Source organism: Coffea eugenioides, chromosome 11 (assembly GCF_003713205.1).
Source record: "Coffea eugenioides isolate CCC68of chromosome 11, Ceug_1.0, whole genome shotgun sequence".
Lineage (NCBI taxonomy): Eukaryota > Viridiplantae > Streptophyta > Magnoliopsida > Gentianales > Rubiaceae > Coffea > Coffea eugenioides.
The window spans coordinates 51772452-51791903 of NC_040045.1; the positions used below are offsets into that span (position 1 = coordinate 51772452).

Consider the following 19452-nt stretch of genomic DNA (forward strand, 5'->3'; position numbering starts at 1 on the left):
TTACCCTGGTTTAATCTGATTCTTTTTAGCTCTGTTGAATTAAGGAACAATCAATAGCGCTTTTTTTTTTACTCATAATTTTGTCAATAATCTTAAAAGATTCAATTGAATGGCTTCCCATCTCTACTGTCTTTTTAAAACGATGCGTTTTGAAACTAAAAAGCCCAAGGAGGAATCAGATGTTTTGGTAAAACGACATTAACCCACTAGAATTGATATTTCACACAAATAAGGAGAAAAAAACACGAAATTAACAACTGTTATGATCATGAATCAGAGGCTTATACTTGGATCCAAAAATAGCTTCAAAACTCACTATTCCATGTATTTGAAATTAAAAGTCCTTTATATCTTTCCTTTTGGAGTAAAAACTATATACCAATTACTAGTTTGGATCGGGAATGTTTTTCAAAAACTAGTTTTTCCTGTTTAAAAGTCACTGTTTTTTCAATAACAATTCCTGTTTGGGTGGGAATGTTTTTCAAATACAATAAAATTTTTTAAAAAGTGCTCTAAAAAGTAATCTAAAAATTAGTTTAATTTTTTTAAAAAATTTTAAAAAAATCTCAAAACATATTCTAAAAACTTTTCTGCTCTTAAATATCCCAACATAATTTCTGAAAATATCCTAAAATATAATCTAAAAACTCTGCTATAGCAAAATTTTTCAAAAACACTCCAAAAAACAGGTAATTCAAATGGAGCCCTTTGGGTTTTGTTGGGCTTTGGAGGAAGGGAGGGGAGGGGGGGGGGAGGCGTGGTCCCTTTTCTTAAAAATAGAAGGCAATTAATTATCACGCAGGATTGCGAAATGACAGCTAAAGGCCTCATTCTCATTTGTTTAAGGTGGGAACATTAATTAGAGGAGGCTGCGCCAAATTATTAATCTGACAACTATTAAAATCCAATCCAACCCCGCCTCTGATTAATAATTATCCCAACCCAACCGCTTTTACCGCACAACAATTCCATCCTACTAACCGTGTGGAGATAAAGTGCCTCTCTTCTCCTTCCCAATCGAGGAAAGGAAGAGAAGAAGGAACCATCTCACTCTGTTCTTCATTCGTCTTCTCGTTCACTTTCGGGCCTACGCTATTAGTATTACCGTCTCCAATTCACACATCACTCGCCCCTGTGCTATTCCTTCCTTCCTTTGCATTTATAGTAAGTAGTACGTACCAGCATCTCTCTCTCAAAGCCATAACTGTCCAAAGTTCAATCAAATTACATGCAGTTCTCGAGCCTGTATCCTGTCCATTTGACAACATGGCTCCTCATCTTCATTCTCAACTTGTTCTCATTCACATTTTCCGATCCTCGAATCGGTGAATCCGGCCTCTTCTGCGGCCTGAACAGACCGCCTCCGAACACCAGCTACATCCCACTTTTCGTCAAAGAAATGGAAAAAATTTCAGCACTCGTCACCGACAACAACTGGGGCCATTATGCAATGAACCAAACTCGCATATCCATCTATGCCCTGGCCCAATGCTACCAAGATCTTTCTCACACTGATTGCCTCCTCTGCTACGCTGCGAGCAGAACCAGGCTCCCTCGTTGCCTCCCCGGTGTATCAGCTCGTATATATCTCGACGGATGCTTCCTGCGCTATGATGATTATAATTTCTTCAACGAGAGCACTGATCCTATTATAGATACCTTCAACTGTAGCAGCTCAGCCGGGGTGGCGACTGCTGAAGAAGCGGCGAGTTTTGGGAAGAGAGCTAGGGAATTGGTTGATAATGTTAGCATAGCAGCTGCGATGGGTGGCGGGTATGCAGTGAGGGATCTGAATGGAGTGTACGGTCTGGCGCAGTGTTGGAAGACTTTGAGCAAACAAGGTTGTAAAGAATGTTTGGCTAAGGCAAGCAGAAATGTGAAAGGATGTCTGCCTAGCAGGGAAGGCAGGGGATTGAATGCTGGCTGTTACTTGAGGTACTCCACCCAGAAATTCTACACCGATCGGCCTCAGAATGTCAGCAGCAGTTCCGGTAAGTATATGAATATTTTATTAATCGCACATAACATGAGAGCACTACCATTCAAGACTGGGTGAGGAAGAAAGAATTGAACTTGAATTTGAGTTTCATTTGTAATTTCAATTCGCTGCTTAAGTTTTCATTTTGATTCAGTGCTGATATATGTTCCATTTCTGTTTCATGAAACGCTTATCCCTTTTCCCCTCCAACATTTTGTAGCGTCTGATGTTTTCTTGATTGGTTAACAATAATAATCTTCGAGTTTAACAAGTTATTAGGTTTATTTATTTTCTGTAGTTTCATTGGTCCTGCACGCTATTCATCCTTATTTTTGTTCACAAGTCAGTCAAAGCTGTTCAATATTATTATATCATATTTATATATTTCCAGCATACTTTTATGTGCGAAGATCATCTTCTGGACGTTGAAGTTTCCTACCTGGTTAGCATCTTGGTTGATTGATTGATGATATGTGTCGTGACAGTCGTTTTTTCTTTAACTTGTCAAACAATTTATTTATGTTAGTGGTAGTCGTTTTTTTTTTTTTTTTATTCTTTGATTTGGAGCCGGTGGCAGCCTACCATTTTTATATTTATCCATTTATTTACTTGTTTATTTTGAACTTTCTTCGTTTTAACCATCGCGTCGTTTTCAGGAGCCTCAAAAACTGGAAAAACAGTGGCCATAGCTTCGTCTGTCACGGCCTTCTGTATGATCTCAGCTTTTGCCGCTTACGCATTATACGCAAGATTCAAGAAAACCAAGCAAGGTACTATAAAAGATTGATTGATTGATGACCAAAAGCAGTAGTAACTTCTTGTGAATTGCATCGTAGTGTAGTAATAACAAAAACGTTATTGATGCAGAGCGGAGAAATCTAGGCCGAATCTCCAGCACATATAACAAGTCCAATTTGAACTTCAAATATGAGACCTTGGAGAAAGCCACAAATTATTTTGATCCCAAGACTAAAATAGGCCAAGGAGGAGCCGGTTCTGTGCATAGAGGAACTCTCCCTGATGGAAAAGTTATTGCTGTCAAGAGGTTATTCTTCAATACCAGGCAATGGGTGGATGAATTTTTCAATGAGGTGAACTTGATTAGTGGAATTCAACACAAGAACCTCGTGAAGCTGTTGGGTTGCAGCATTGAAGGCCCTGAGAGCCTGTTGGTTTACGAGTTTGTCCCAAACATGAGCCTTGATCAGTACCTCTTTGGTAATAATATATAATGATGACATTAAATTGTTGTTCTTGTCGACAAGCTAAGTCTACAAGAGAAGAAACTGCAGCTTAAAGGGGGCTGACTTTTCACATTCCTTTTTTTTTTTTTTTGGGCAGATAAGAAGGAAGTTAAGGTTCTAAGTTGGAAGGAGCGGTTTCAAATTATAGCGGGAATAGCAGAAGGGATTGCATTTCTTCATGGAGGGGCAGAGATCAGAATAGTCCACAGAGACATCAAGAGCAGCAACGTGCTTCTTGATGAGAATCTTACTCCAAAAATTGCCGACTTTGGATTGGCTAGGCATTTTGCTGAGGATAAAACTCACCTTAGTACAGGAATTGCCGGGACATTGTAAGACAAAAATATTATTGATTTACCTTTTTCTTTTCTTTTTTGAAATTGAAAAAAAAAAAAAAAAAACACCAATAGATAAATAGCCCTGCACGCCACTGAAACAGTAATGCTTGATTTTCGCCTTTGCAGAGGATATATGGCTCCTGAATACCTTGTCAAGGGACAGCTGACAGAGAAGGCGGATGTGTATAGTTTCGGGGTCTTGGTTCTGGAGATTGTCTGCCGTAGGAAGAATAACGCTTTTGTGGAAGACTCTGTATCTCTTTTGCAGACGGTAAGTAAGATCATTTTATTTTTGTAACCGCAGCTAAAGGCTTCAAATTTGGACATGATAATTCAATAGGAATTTTGTCTTCTGACCACAAATTTGTTCGTTCGGATCAGGTCTGGCAGTTTTACAAAACGGATAAACTTGCGGAAAAAGTGGACCCTTCTCTCGAGGGTGAGTTTCCAGCGCTTGAGGCATCGAACGTGCTTAAGATCGGGCTTCTATGCACCCAAGCTTCTGCATCTTCAAGGCCATCAATGGATGAAGTCGTTCACATGCTTACAGATTCTAATGGTCAAGTTCCTGAACCAAATCAACCGCCGTTTATAAACTCCAGCGTGCTGGCTCCCAGTTCTACGGGGTCTTACAGCAGCACGAGCAGCTTGCTTCGAAATGCATTCAACAAATTCGAGGCATCCTACACGTCTACGGAGTCATCCAGCTTGCAGAGTTCAAATGAACCGGCCAGAAGTCACGAGGAGCTGCGGGATTAGCGGTCCCCTTGGATTTCATTGCTTGCTTCTGTAAAAATTCTCGTGTTTGTGCGGCCTCTGTAAAAAAGCGTTAATCCCCGGTGTGAAAATTTTGAAGTATCCAATTCCTAGGACACAAAACACAACCAACGGTAGGAATTTTGTAACATCTTTTCTTATTTGTTTTTCTTCTTCTTCTTTTGGAGAGACAAAGGTATATTAATTATTTGGTGGGGTCATATGTATCTGTAAAAAAGCTAAGAAGATTTCCAGAAACCGTGAAACTGTTACTTGGTATGAAAGCAGAGGGCTGGCGGACAACATTCAACAAAAGGCAGCAGATGATTATGACAGTGCTCCAGCAGCGGTTGCGCTAATGGCTCCTTTTCACCATCAGCCAGCAGCCACCCAAAGAGGGAGTGGGGACTGCTGCTGGCCGCTACTTCTAAACACCTTTCCTCCTGTTTTTCTCGTAAAAACAAAATTGCTATTAAATCAACATCGACAGGGATTAGCTGAATTTGGCGGTTGCTTCGGACCCCATAGGGCATGCCCTAGATATCATATTTTCTTAAACTCGATCAGCGTGCTTGCCAATTGCTCCTCCTCCATTAATCCTGTCAATTGGACGGCGCCGATTACCGGCCAGAAGAAAATTACTCCATCAGATTTCAGGTGATGTTAATACTTGCTATAACTCAACTCCAACCAACCTGCTGCTTGTATGCATGAATCATGAATGAGGTTGGGACCGTTTGTGCCCTTTCGTGTTAACTCGTGGCGCAGACACTGGATAGGTCATAGGACCCTTTCCTTTTGTGTTGGATGAATGGCAAGGCCACAACAAAAACACAAAATCAATGGAGCTAACACCCCAACCACGTGGAATTCAATACGCGAATTTGGCGGATCGCTTCTGTTGCTTTCAATCAGTTCACCAGCAACTCTCTCTTACTTATTGTCTCTACACTTTCTTCTTAATCAGCTCACTCGAGTACGTACAGACCCAGACCTTTGAGGTACTGATGCATTATGCATACGGAGAAAAACTGAAGACAACTCATCAAACTCCCAGAGATCTTTTACTTTCTGTAATTTCTTCAACTTATTACAGCACAAGTGTCCTCAACTTGTAAAATGATAACTTAGTCCATTTACACCCCAAAGATTAGATTAGACAACACACGCATTTCACCCACACGCGGCATCGTCCTAAAATTAGGTACAATTATAGACCAATGCAAGAAAAAGAAAATAACACCTCCTTTAGCGGGCTGGAAAATGTAAACGAAGATAGAAGACGAACAACTGATGGTCGCATTTCACCTCCTCTTCTTTACGAAGTACTCGAATCACACCCGTTCTTTCTCGGATCAACCATCTTCACGTGTGGTTTTTAAGTAAGATTTTGCAGCAAATGTTTATAGGGATAATTGCAGAAACCTCCCCTGAGGTTTCTGACATTTGCACTGACCTCCCCTGTAGTTTGAAAAATTACACTGACCTCCTCTGAGGTTACTAATCCTTTGCAAATTTAGTCCAAATGATTAAAATATTATTTTAGGGAGTGAAATTAGAATTTTATACTAGATTTGCCCTTTGTGCTACATATCCAATGAATGACAAAGTACTATAAATCAATTAACAATTAATAAATTTTAAGGAGTATAATTTATGGGCAAACACGCATTACTCATTTAAAGTACCAGCTCTTTACGAGTATTTTATTTTCAAATATTTAATTTATGATAAATATATCAATATTTGTAAGTAAAATTCAAAAATTGTTATAGTTATATTCTTGCAAAAAGGAAATCGATAAGTTATTTATTTAATATAAATTAAATATTTTTTAAAAAAAATAAATGGCCCATAAAGTATTAATTTTTTATGGCTTTCATCCATTACACGAGTAAAGTATTTGTTCTTTATGTGCATTTTATTCCGAATCATTTAATTTATGTTAAATACATAAATGTTTGTAACTAAAATTGAAAAAGTGTTATATTAATATTTTTACTGAAGAGAGATTGGTAGGTTTTGTATTTAACAAAAATTAAATATTTGAAAGTAAATACAAATCTGTATTTAAGCGTAAATATTTGTATTAAATTAAATGTTTGAAAGTAAAATACCCCAATAAAGAGCCGGTACTTTAAATTATTTGCTGGACTTCTTATTTTATTTCATTTTCATTAAACAAACAGGAACAACAGCTGTTGATGTTGAGAACCTTCAATCATAAAATTCCCAATGAGCATACGGATTTGAAACCAGATCATTCTTATTACTGGTATTTCGCTAAACAAATTTCGGATGAACACAGAAGTGCTAGTGAAGAGCTGTTAACTATTGTGAGGATTCTCCTTCACCAACATCCGGCGCAAAATACCCCATGGACACGACACGCTGAAGAAGAAGTACATGTCGAGATGAAGATTTTTTTATTTTTTTATTTTTTCTAAAAAAGCCTAAATGAAGTCGATCTTCTGAAGTGAAGATCGGTTTCAGGATTCTTGGGAAAAAGTAATAGCAGTATCAACTTCTATCTAGGTCGCAATTTAAAAGAAAAATTCTTAAAAAGATCATTCAGGAAGCAAGAGGAAAGTTAATCTTTAAATCAATCATACCTATAAGTTCTTTAATACAAAACTTGAAATGGAAATTAAGGACAATATGAAAAGACAGTGCAAAACACAAACAAACCTCTGTTCTCTGTGCTCTGCTTCGTAATGGATATCGACTAGGCCCAACCGCGAAGGCGAGACGGTAGCTATAACAAGGAGGAGACGGAGACGGGGACGCGTACACTTGAAATAGCAACGCTGCTGGCGTTCCAGTGGAGTGACTCTAGAAGTAGCCACCGAAACAATCCAAGTGCCCGAAGGAGAGCCGCTGTAGATTCGTGGTTGCAACTCAGTGACTTGTCTTTCTACTGCATCGTGTGTGATAAAATTTATGGACCCCGTCATTTGGACACGTCGGATGTTGAACCCTATTTTGACTTTTTCCGTAAAGATTTCCTGATCCACCGGTTCCGGTCTACCGCAACATGTACTAAAAGAAAATCACTTGACTACCCTTTCTAGTCGCTGTTTTGCCGCCATGTAATGTTCGTGCTCCGAATAATAATAATCAAGTATGTTTAAAATTATTTATTAAATTTAATTCAAAAATAATCTTACCTCAATGTTACGTGTATAATGTAATGTATTAGCTTCTTATTTAGTATGTTAGTACATGTCGAGATGAAGATTTTTTTTTTTTTTTTTTTTTTTCTAAAAAAGCCTAAATGAAGTCGATCTTCTGAAGTGAAGATCGGTTTCAGGATTCTTGGGAAAAAGTAATAGCAGTATCAACTTCTATCTAGGTCGCAATTTAAAAGAAAAATTCTTAAAAAGATCATTCAGGAAGCAAGAGGAAAGTTAATCTTTAAATCAATCATACCTATAAGTTCTTTAATACAAAACTTGAAATGGAAATTAAGGACAATATGAAAAGACAGAGTGCAAAACACAAACAAACCTCTGTTCTCTGTGCTCTGCTTCGTAATGGATATCGACTAGGCCCAACCGCGAAGGCGAGACGGTAGCTATAACAAGGAGGAGACGGAGACGGAGACGGGGACGCGTACACTTGAAATAGCAACGCTGCTGGCGTTCCAGTGGAGTGACTCTAGAAGTAGCCACCGAAACAATCCAAGTGCCCGAAGGAGAGTCGCTGTAGATTCGTGGTTGCAACTCAGTGACTTGTCTTTCTACTGCATCGTGTGATAAAATTTATGGACCCCGTCATTTGCCCACGTCGGATGTTGAACCTCTTTTGACTTTTTCCGTAGAGATTTCATGATCGACCGGTCCCGGTCTTCCGCAACATGTACTAAAGGAAAATCACTTGACTATCCTTTCTAGTCGCTGTTTTGCCGCCATGTAATGTTGGTGCTCCGAATAATAATAATCAAGTATGTTTAAAATTATTTATTAAATTTAATTCAAAAATAATCTTACCTCAATATTACGTGTATGATGTAATGTATTAGTTCTTTTTAGTATGTTAGTATAGGAGTCAGAACTTTCAAATCTTTATAATTGACAACCGCAAATTTTGCAGTTATTAAAAAGTTCGATATGCTTGAAATGCGCAAAACACTCTTGATGATATGTGCCTCTAAAGTATTTTTAGAATCGATATAGAAAATATTGTGTGAGAGTAATAGGAGAAGAAATGAATATAGAAAAAATGGTGTTTAAAAGAAGTTTTGCATCAAGAGAAGAGTACAAATTTTTTCAAAGAATTTCAAAGTATTGTAAGTTACGCACAATTCCTTTAGAAATATATGCTACATGTCTAAATACAATATATAATGGTTTTTTAATACAAATTGTAGTAACTTTGTAATTAAAATAAAGTCATACGATTTGTAACCAACACAAGATAATTCATATTTAAATTATTTGTAAGTAGCACAAATAACGACTCGTTGTTTCTTCCACGTAACTCATTTGACCAAATAATTCCTATTCAATTTATTTATAATTCCTAGCTCTTTGGGCTTCGAAAGAAAAAAAAAATTTATTTATAATTCCTATTTTTAATTGCATAATTACTCTATTAAAAAATACAGTATAACTCCCAATATTACAATTTGTAATTTCCATAACCCCAAATTGAATTACATTATAACTCCTTGAGAGTTTTGGTCAAACAAATTTCATATTTTATTAAAATACTCCAACATGTACAATTTGTCAATTTTACATTTCATGTTAACTGATATTGGTAGACATATATAATCCTTTTGCTCATTTTTATTAGTTTGACCCAAGATGGATTTACCGTTGGATGTGAAGCATTCGAGATGATACTTCTTGGCTACAACGAGAAGTATTCCAGCGGAGACTCTTCCCAACCTGGAATTGTTTTGTATCGAATAAACTCCCCCAACCCGAAATACTCCCGGTACTTTCGATAACGCAAACGTAGCACAAAATACCGTTCTCGGCAGCACTTCTATTTTTCTTGGATTGAATTTCACTTATTCACAGAAATAAGGCGAGCTATAGTGCCAGCTGAACGACAGTCTTCAAGCGTTGTAAAGTTCTACAAAAGGGCAAATGAAGAGGGCTCTCACATACTGTCCCTTACAATTGATCACTTCGATTCCGCTTGCTGCATCAGAACCCTTCAGCCAAAATTAGAGAACCCAATAAATGGAACCATTCTTCATTGAGTTTCTGAAAATATCTTGTGCAGTGCAACAAATTAAAGAAACGAAAACACACTTTCAAATCCTAGGAAGGAATTTTCTTTCTTGACCTCTCCCGATTTCACAAATAAAGAACACTGTCTGTGAAGTAAAGCTTGAGAAGATGGTCGAAGCTGATTGCTCTCTGTGCAAGCTACAGGTTTCACTAGTCTTCTTACCAACGGAATCCCAGGAGCAGGCTCTTCATTTGATCTTGCCTCTTTGCTAATATTTAGTGTAGCTTTGGAATCAATAGCTATTTTGTCACCAATGTCTCTCGAGTTGCCAGAAAACAGAAAGTCTTCCTGCTCTGTAACTCCTTTAGCGGTTGGTATTCTTCTCATGGCATCTGGATGTGAAATAATCACAGGATCTTGCGGGGCTTCGTAAAGACTACGGACTTCAGTTCCCTCATTTCCAGAATTAAAATGATTAGACCTATTCTTGAATTCAGTAGTCTTCAAATTTCCAAGCAGTGGGAAGGTTTTAGCTTTTTCTCGTATATGGTCAAAAATTGATCCTTCATCAAGTGTTTCAGGTTCAAAATCTTCACGTACAGGACGACAGTTACCTTGATTGCACATTATTATAGGTCAAATTATCTACAGCATGCAAAACAGCTACAGAAGAAGCAGTATCTCAAACATAGACTAACCTGTGTTGCTCACAAGAAAATTGCCTGGAGTTGCATCTTTGTCAACGAATGGTTCCAGGTCACCTGATTCAGCGGTTGGAATAACCAGAATCTCGTGAGAATCTTTACTTGTACCCTTTTCTTCCAGGATCTCAAAGGAATTATCAAGTTCAAGTTGCTTCTCACGAGTTCGCTTTCTGATGAGTGTTAAGGTCTCCAGTGAGGGGGAACATGCATTGTTGGAGATTTCCAAAGCAGGAAAAGTCTTAGCCTTCTCTCGTATGTGGTCAAATACTGTTTTTTCAGTGATAATCTTGCATTCATCATCCTCGGTGTCGACACGAGATGCACCTTGAGTAAACAGGGTAAGAGAAGATCTTTAGAAGTCCGTTAAATGAGTGTAACGGAACCTTTGACATTCACATCTTACCTTCGTCTGAGTCTTCATCTAGAAGTCTGAAAGTGGGCCTAGGTAATCCAACAGTTATTTGTCAGAAAGACATGAAAGACAAAATAACAGTAAATTGCATGACTCTGTTTTGGAGGAGAATTACAAACCAACCATTATCCATGAATCTATGATGATACGAATAAATTGCTGCTACTTAATGAATTTAAAGCTAGAGCTCACATATTATCTGCCGGTTCTTTGGATTCATTTGAATTAGGCACTCCAGCTAGTGCTTGAGATGGACAATCATTGCCATCTTTTATGATGCACACATCTTTATGCTGAGGGGTGTAAGCATACTTGGATGCATGCTTGTGAGCAGCATTGAAGTCATTCTCCTTTCTTATTATGATGCTTTGATGAATATCAATACCAACTGCAAATGGATATCATCAAGAGAAGAATGAGATGAAACTTAATAATTTTGGTAAAATTAAGGCCTTCAGTGTCACTGATTTTAAGAGCATCTTACGGAATTCTTCAAACATGAGATCGGCATTTACAGTGAGTTTTCCTTGATGATGGCTTGGTAGTAGAATTATCGCACTATATGGGCTATTAAACACCAAAAAAAAAATCAGCTCGAAAATGTCACAGCAACACTAATACCTGCTAGATAATTATAAGCAAAATTGCTTGTAATTAACATCCTGCTACAGGAATGGCACGTCAGTACTGCTTCACACTTTTTCCATGGCAAAAAGGAAAACTACACGCTATGTTTTGAGTTCGCATACCTCAAAAATTCATCCACTCTGCAGCAAGAAGTAAGAGTTTTAGTGCATCAAGTTATCGAGTTTCTAATAAAAAATGTTACATCTAGTAGAAGGAACAGAGTGAAGTTGATAAGGGACAACATTTTCCAAACCACTGCTAGTCAATAACCTAAGCAGTTAAAGAAAAAAGAAATTGAGTAGAGAAATCTGATCACAGTTATCAAGACATCTAAACCATATCCCAAAAGTATGTTAGAGAGTAAAGTGATTCACAGCTTTGGACACTAATGTAGCTACCAGCTGTAATACATGTTTCCAAATGCCCTTCAAGAAATTTGATTACAGCACCATACGAATAAGAATTACCTTATCTTTTCATGGAACAGGATAATGTTGTCATCTTCAATGCTAACTATCTGTTAAGATATTTCCAATCTTCCATTACTAGGGAGCATACGATGGAAAATCTTATAATCAGCAAGAAAGCGAAATAGAAGAATCCTATTCATGAAAATGTACCATGTCAGCATAATGTCGTTTAGTTAGTTGTGCCGATTCTGATAGCCTGGTTAGTGTTACCACTAGCTGGAACTTCCCTTGCTTTTGGCACGTGGTCTCCTCAAATTTCATCTCAACATTTGGTGGCAGAGATAGCAACGACTCCTTAATGTGGTTACCAAAAGGGAATTTTCTACCGGTGACTATCTCTATCTTCCTTGGATCGGCACCAGAAAAGGTTTCAAAAGAATTTACGCCCATTGAGTGAAGTGCCTGCAGTGAATACTAAGTTTAGAATAAAGAGAAAACTAAACTGCCCTATAGAGTTCAGACTTTAGACAGCATGTAAGATGTTAGCAAAGGAGACTGGCAACAAACCTTAGCAGTCACCAACCCAATGCCTGGTAATTGTTTCAGCAAGTATGGACTATCATCCCAGAGTTTCTGATGTAAAGATTTTGCCAGAAGTGATGAATTTAGTGCACCCTTATAATTCTTTTTATGGATAAAGTAGTCTTTCATGCACTTTGCAATTCTACACCCATTTGCGCATGTAGAGTTCATGTCCTATAGCAATACACATGGTATTATCACTCAAAATGTTTTGAGCAATTGGAAGTAGCCTATATCTGCTGAATCACGAAATTAATCCAACCTGGCTCATTGATAAATCATGTACTAAAGGATCCCCAGTCAGGCAGTCATTTGCCAGAATGAATATCTTTTCTTCTCTGGTTTGAACCCGCTTCTTCACTTTTCCTTTATCATCAAGGATATGAAAGCGGAGCCGACCATCTTTGTCAATGTTTATGTCATTTAATAGTCTCTTCTCATTGCGCCTGAGTTGTATCCCTTCATTTTCCAGACAAATGAAATGCATCACGTAATTTAAATTACTCATGTGAATAGTAATCATGATGGACACATACAGGCAAATTCTTCTGCACGGCAAATTACGTGAAGTGCATCTTCTATACTGCAGTTAGCAGGTGCCAGCATAATATGCTTCATTGTATCAAATTTCAGATAATATTTTGTCATCAACTTTCCAGGCTCTGAGCACAAGAAGGCAAGAGTCAAAAATCTTTTTTGAAAGAAAATGAAAGTTAGTTCATTGCAAACAAACTCATATTACCTAGTGGCTTTAATAGGAAACCGTCTTCGTCAGTCCAGATCATTTGATAGCGTGATAACTCATTAATCTTTTGAACACAAATTTCTGGCACAACATGATCCAAGCAGGCAATAAATGTAACTGGAAAGATCCCAAACTTTTAATTGAGTTAACAATCAGGTCACCTTGCATATGCTTCTCAATGCGGTTAGCAGGGAGCCCTTTCTTCACTGAATAAATCTCAGGGTTCTGCTATTACATAAAAAATTTTAGAAACATGCTTTAAGGAAAAAGCAGTCCTACAATTGAACTTACCTTTTTCATTCTCACATACAAATATGAGCATTTCATCCAATCAATTGCCTTTGTTATATCTGAGATGGTCAGTTGAACTATCTCGGCAGTTAGGTGCTCGGTCATGCATGGAAGCATTCTAGACAGAAAGAGAAACCATGTTACCAAGTCAAATAGTATTCTACATTTTTTCATGCACACGGCTATCCTGGGGCACTAAATTAGTGATTTCAACAAGAGACATACTGTGATTCCACCATTTCGCATCCATTCAACAGATTTTCATACAAATGTACCTAAAAAACGTAATGCAATATGGTAGAGAACATGAGACCACAAAAGATGTAGTATTGCAATGATGAAACAGAGAGAGAGGAAGGGGCAAAATTTACCGTTTCTTTCCTGGTCATGATTATAACCGTCCCAGTGTCATCAAATGGAGGACGGCCTGCCCTTCCACACATCTGCAGAATTGGTAATCTGAGTCTCAAACAGTACAAAAATTACTCTACTTTGTTTCTACAAGAAGTAAGGTTTTGTATGGGGACCAGTGGACCTGGAGAGCCTTCCCCTCTCCCCATGAAATGATCATGAAAAAGAAAGAGAAAAAAGGAAAGGCAAAAAGGCACAGAAAAAATAGGACAGGAGAATCTAAAAAATCCCAATAATCTTCTCATGCTTATACAACTGTAACAGCCATTAAAAACATCGCACGAACTAGCAACACACCTGCAGTATCATGGATCGGTCATATTCCATATATTTCCCCTTTTCCTTGTTACTGCAGGAAGTAAACTAACAAATTAAAAGAGGGGGGGGGGGGGCGAAGTTTGGGTTTGGATTTAGAAAGTAAACTGAAAGGCATACAAGTGCTGGGTTGACTTAATTACTACAGTGTGAGCTGGTAGGTTGACTCCGAGGGCAAGCGTATTTGTTGTGCAGAGAATTTGCAGATCGCCATTCAAGAAAAGACCTTCTATAAGGTTCCGATCCTTCATGGAAAGTCCGCCATTGTGATAACCAACTTTTGAAAAGAAGAAACCAAAATAATAAGGAATAGAACCGATTCCTATCATGGAAAATGAGCATTGCACACTTCTTAAATAAAAAAATCCCTTCCCCCAAATACATTCTTCCACTAAGAGCAAACAACTTATGACAATGCAATTTCAAGGGCCGGATTACTTTCCTGGGGATGGAAGTTCTAGAAGAAAATAAGCCTCATACCACCATAGAGGATGTAAGATTGCATTTGTTTGTCACTGCATGATAGTGAAGCATCCCTTAGCCTTTCCTCTTGTTCTCTGCTTTTGGTGAAAGGGTTTGAATGACCATAGGTCATTGCTATTTGTGCCAGTCGTTGAGCTGCTTCTTGTGCTCCTTTTCTAGTTGAGCAAAAGACAAGTGCAGATTTCCCTCTAGAATATTGCATTAATATATCTGCAAAGCAATTCTGGTCAGGTCCAGATGTCAATGGAAGAATGAAAAATAAAGATCAAACAGGATACTCTGTTGAACACCATCAGCACCTTACCGAATATGTAGTTCTGAAGCCGCTGGATAACCAAAAAGTGGAGTAAATCAGCAAATCAGAATTTCAGATTATAATAATGAAAGGAGAAATCTTGTTTTGTTACTAAGTTTCTGACAGTTATTAGCGCAATGGAGTAAACAGACCATAAAATGTACATACCTTCTCAAACAAGAAGTCGTTTTTTGCTGGGGTGTATCCTGAGAGCAACAATTTGCATTGTTAAAATTATACAAGGTAAAAGGAACAAGGTATGACAACACATATGCAGTATCATTCTTTCTGTAATTATTCAATTTCAGATGCACGAAGTGATGCGTAGTGTACATCATCTGTTTATGTTATCCATCTGCTAATTAAATGAAACATAAAGTCATTCATATGATAATAGTGCAAGACAACAGTTTGCACCGTTAAACTCATGTGAGGAAAAAGGAACAGTCTACCCCAAATGCAATATGATTCCACACAATCTCTGATTGTTCAATCTCAAATGCACAAAATGACATGTGATGTCCTTCATAAGTTAATATAAGTGCATGCATGCTTTAGACGGTGATTAGCTGCACACCCAAGACTTTGGTAGTCAACTTTACAGGCCTCATTTCTTCCCCAAACCTGTAGCAAAATGGGCAGCCACATAAGTCACCCAATGGGTGCTGCCAAAGACGAGAAACAACAGATTCATCATGCACCAAAGTGGTAGAGGTACCTTTTAATTCCTTGATTGGGAACCATTAACCATTCAGCTGGATGAACAAATTACCGATCAGTCACTCCGATAACTAGAGTTCATTGGGAATATTTATCATGCACAATCTTTTGAGAACCCAAAAAAAAAAAAATAGAATGAGGAATTTACCAAGATCATCAATATTTGGAATGGTAGCAGATATAGCAAGAAAGCGGACATGGGCTAGAGGACTTGATTTCATTTCAGTTTTGCGAGCAAGCATTTTGATCCGACTAACTATTGCTTCCAAAGCTGCTCCACGAGGATCGTTCAACAGATGAACTTCGTCTATAAGCACAAGGGCTATATCACCAAAAAAGCCCAAGCCCCCATCTTTTATGCGATAACGAGTTACAGCATCAAACTTCTACAGAAACGATAGATCATTCTAAGCCATAAGCATGGTATAGTTCAAATCATCAAAATAAAAGAATTAATTGACTTTGTTTGGTCTTGACCTCAGGGGTGGTAAGAATAATGTCTGCATCCTGTATGTTCCTCATGTTGTAATGTTCATTGTCACCAGTCAGTTCCAGGCAATTAATACCCCATGACCCAAACTTTTGGTTCCACTCATGAAGTTTCTCTTGTACTAAAGCCTTTGATGGAGCTACATAGACCTGTCACAAGGAAAAGAATTTCCAAGTATTGGGCCATAATATCACAGAATCCTCAACTTTGAAGAAGTCCGCTTATCAAAGAGGTAGCTACAAGCAGAAGTCTTAAATTCATGCAATTAAGGAAGACATGGCTCCTCATCCACCCCATCATCCCACCCCCCAGGCTCAATGCAGAGTCTGGACAAGACTGAAAATAGGTATTATTAATTACTGGCAACACATTGTTTGAGTTACTTAAGTAATGAAGAGAGACGTAGCTTTTGACGCACCAAAGACACCCTTTCACCAAGGATACATAAAGTCAGTAATTCCCAAAGAAAAAAGAAGAGCAGATCGTTAAATAACTGAATTTCAAGCTGGAAGACATGAAACAAGCAGAGCTACAGACCAGAAGAAATCATGAAACTCATATGAGCATGGACCTACTATTGACTTGAAAATTTTATGACAGAAGAATAAAAATTGAATTAGGTACAAAATAATGTCAAGCTAGTTTCTAAATACTATGCATCAGAACACAAGTGCAACACTCCAAATTAGCCAAATTTTAGAGTAAACATACGGTTTTCATTGTCCCCTTTAAATGAATCAGTTTTTCCTCCGCAGAGATGAACCTCGAAAAAACCCTCAGGATGCACAACTCAAAGAGCACCGTTTTTCCACTTCCAGTAGGAGCTGAAATAACCATGTTTATGTCCGAAAGGTAACAAGCGGAGAAGCATTCACTCTGCAATGAGTTAAAGTATCTGCAGATCCCATAAAAGTACAGTCATCTTGCACAAATAGTAATTGATTTTCAGAATCACCTCCAAACAACCAATGTTTAACGTTGTGCATGAGAACCAACCGTTCTTTTGGACAATCTACCTTTTGCAAATTTCCTATTACCATAATTGCTGTCAATATCATCTTGTTATTTTGCAATTGTATGTCTGTCATCCTTTTCTTTTCCTCGTTAATATAGAAATTCATATGTATTTCAATCATACCAAAAGAGGATTGAAATCTGCACAGAGCTAATCTAAAACTAAGATAAATTTTCCAGTTCTAGCAGTTTTAGGAAATGCTCAGTCAAATGGGGAATAAAATGAAACTTCTTCGCTCCCCCAAGCACTCAAGGACCCATAGCCTCTTTTTAGGTATGATGATCAGCAATATTGAGTACTAACTGACGCCTAAATTAAATACGGTACAGCTTAAGAACAAAAATCCACGTATCAAAGCACTGACTCTCAAACCGCAGCAGCATTCCTGGGATAATCAAATTCACATACAATAAAAGCAAAACAACAAAATAGTACCTGAAACCATAGATTGAATGAAAAGGAGCAGGTAAATCCAACACTGATTTCAGCGTGTAGTTATCCATAATGAGTTCGTCTCCTGTAGTTCCAATTTTAGGAAGACTGTATTTCCTAAATCAGCCAAACAACCGCAGGCGACAAAAAAAAAAAAAAATATATATATATATATATATATTGAGTTAACAAAAAAATTAACAAAGATAATTTTCACTGTAAACCAAGTATGACATGTAATAACTTCAAAAAATAGAAGAATAATCCGTTATACACTGTGTTTAGATTCCTCAAATAGTTTAACTGGTTGCTTTACGACAACCTCAATACACTATTTCCACTGAAATACCAAAAAGATATACTTCTAATAGCAAAACCGCAGATGATCGCGTAACTTCATCCACAATATCTCAACATAACATAAGACTCTCTACTGAATTACGCAAATTGATTCACGAAATGAGACTTTATCTGGAAAACATGCGCACTTTTTGCATTCGGAAAGAAAAAGAATAGTAGTTATATTAAACGAAAATTTTCCGTTGAAGCTTCGACGATTTCTAAATTGGAGACATAAATCAACAAAACGTAAAAAAAAAAAAAAAAAGGACGGTAATCATCTAAATTGCAGCTTTTGATGACGTAATGATCCGATACCTACTTTGTCACCGTCGACGGCGGCAGAAGCTGGGAAGTTTCAGAACGAGGTCCGACGGAGGACGAAGGACACTGCAGTTCTGATAGCTACTGAACACTACTATACTGTTCCCGGTTCACGCCTTTTCTGTGTCTTAAAGTTTCAGTTTGAAATGTTCTAAATTCTACGGAAATACCCTTCATCTCTATGACAATTCATACTTACCGCCACCCTGAAGTGTTTTTAAAGTATTCATTTATTAAGCCTGCTATCCATTGTTTCTGATTTTTATAAAAATTAATTTTTTTTGAAAATTCAAGATTAAAATATAAAAAAGGAATTCTCTAGCTTTTGATTTTTACCTTTTTCTTAATTTTTTTTTAAAAAGTCGAAAGTTAAAAGAAAAAAAGCAATTAAAAACATCACATAATTGATTTTCTAAAATTAAAAACAAAAAACAGTTCCAAAAACCCAATTAAATACGTTTTTAACTAGTAGAAGACCAACCTTAGATGAGTAATAAAACAATAATATGCCTTGTACGGTTTAAATCCTTCAAGTATTTAAAAAACAAAAGACAAAAGAGGGTGATGCCATTATTATTAGAAAGTCTGGTCTTCTTTAACTTTTTTTTAAAAAAAATTAGCATGTCATAAAATGTGCAAATGAGCAAAAAAAAAAAAATTATGTCTTGTCGTGCATAAAATATGCTTTTTAGACATCAGTAAAATCTAATACTCACCCAAAATACCAAAAGCATGACCAGGTACGTCAATAGTACAACTTCGAATTGTTTATAAACTCTATATTACTTTTAAATGTAGGATGCTTATACAATTTTTATCTACAATTCTTTTTGACAGAAAGACAATAAAATATCCCAACTAACCACTCATAGTCATTCGATAGTCAAGATTCAAGAGCAGCAAAATATTAATTATGATTACATAAACAACTCAATATGCTATCAAGTGCCAACTTTGATAACAAATGAAAGGTCCAATGACGGACATGAGACATCATCGTAAATCTTCACAGGACTGGGAGACGGGGTCGCTCGTACACGTACTTGGAAAGTAATTCATAACAGCAAAAGTAATTAGGCTAAGCCCAAAAATCTTAATGAGCCCAAAAATCTTTAGCCCGTTTGCTGATTAGAATTACTTTCGGTCCAAGTTAATTAGGCTAAGCCAGTCCAGGTTTTGTAGAGGCTCGTTAAGGAGCACTTTTTTGTTTTGTTTTTTTTAATCTCCCCCCTCCCTGCCCTCCCCTGGGGGTTAATACGCACCTTCAATAATTGTAAAAGCTGAAATTCGTTCTCATTTTTTTCATTAAGTCATTTATTATCAAGATTATTGTTCCCACCAAAATTTAATAAATTCC

At 37.2% G+C, this 19452-nt stretch overlaps 2 protein-coding genes across 2 annotated transcripts; one reads left to right on the forward strand and one right to left on the reverse strand.

Annotated features, from left to right (window-relative positions):
• The first annotated feature begins 1007 nt into the window (after nt 1–1007).
• LOC113753600 (cysteine-rich receptor-like protein kinase 42) lies at nt 1008–4487 on the forward strand. Its single transcript, XM_027297792.1, has 6 exons — nt 1008–1991; nt 2635–2748; nt 2846–3196; nt 3320–3554; nt 3687–3831; nt 3942–4487. The coding sequence occupies exons 1-6, from the start codon at nt 1229–1231 to the stop codon at nt 4317–4319; spliced, it is 1986 nt and encodes a 661-aa protein (XP_027153593.1). The 5' UTR covers nt 1008–1228; the 3' UTR covers nt 4320–4487.
• Nucleotides 4488–9336: 4849 nt separating this feature from the next.
• On the reverse strand, nt 9337–17503 carry LOC113753757 (DExH-box ATP-dependent RNA helicase DExH17). Its single transcript, XM_027297997.1, has 27 exons — nt 17436–17503; nt 16697–16880; nt 15973–16134; nt 15644–15881; nt 15494–15530; nt 15353–15399; nt 14944–14981; nt 14785–14806; nt 14478–14690; nt 14118–14274; nt 13980–14031; nt 13643–13714; nt 13497–13546; nt 13272–13389; nt 13142–13205; nt 12978–13061; nt 12772–12897; nt 12498–12694; nt 12221–12409; nt 11864–12115; nt 11711–11760; nt 11366–11383; nt 11101–11183; nt 10809–11004; nt 10608–10645; nt 10199–10528; nt 9337–10114 (listed from the first exon to the last, which is right to left on the reverse strand). The coding sequence occupies exons 1-27, from the start codon at nt 17501–17503 to the stop codon at nt 9561–9563; spliced, it is 3639 nt and encodes a 1212-aa protein (XP_027153798.1). The 3' UTR covers nt 9337–9560.
• Nucleotides 17504–19452: the final 1949 nt, after the last annotated feature.

Coding starts and splice junctions, on each gene's coding strand:
- LOC113753757 (XM_027297997.1), bottom strand. CDS start 17,503: ATGGATAACTACACGCTGAAATCAGTGTTGGATTTACCTGCTCCTTTT. Junction 14,691..14,784: donor GCTTCAGAACTACATATTCG/GTAAGGTGCTGA, acceptor ATTGCTTTGCAG/ATATATTAATGCAATATTCT. Junction 12,410..12,497: donor ATGATTTATCAATGAGCCAG/GTTGGATTAATT, acceptor GTATTGCTATAG/GACATGAACTCTACATGCGC.
- LOC113753600 (XM_027297792.1), top strand. CDS start 1,229: ATGCAGTTCTCGAGCCTGTATCCTGTCCATTTGACAACATGGCTCCTC. Junction 1,992..2,634: donor GAATGTCAGCAGCAGTTCCG/GTAAGTATATGA, acceptor CGTCGTTTTCAG/GAGCCTCAAAAACTGGAAAA. Junction 2,749..2,845: donor ATTCAAGAAAACCAAGCAAG/GTACTATAAAAG, acceptor TTATTGATGCAG/AGCGGAGAAATCTAGGCCGA.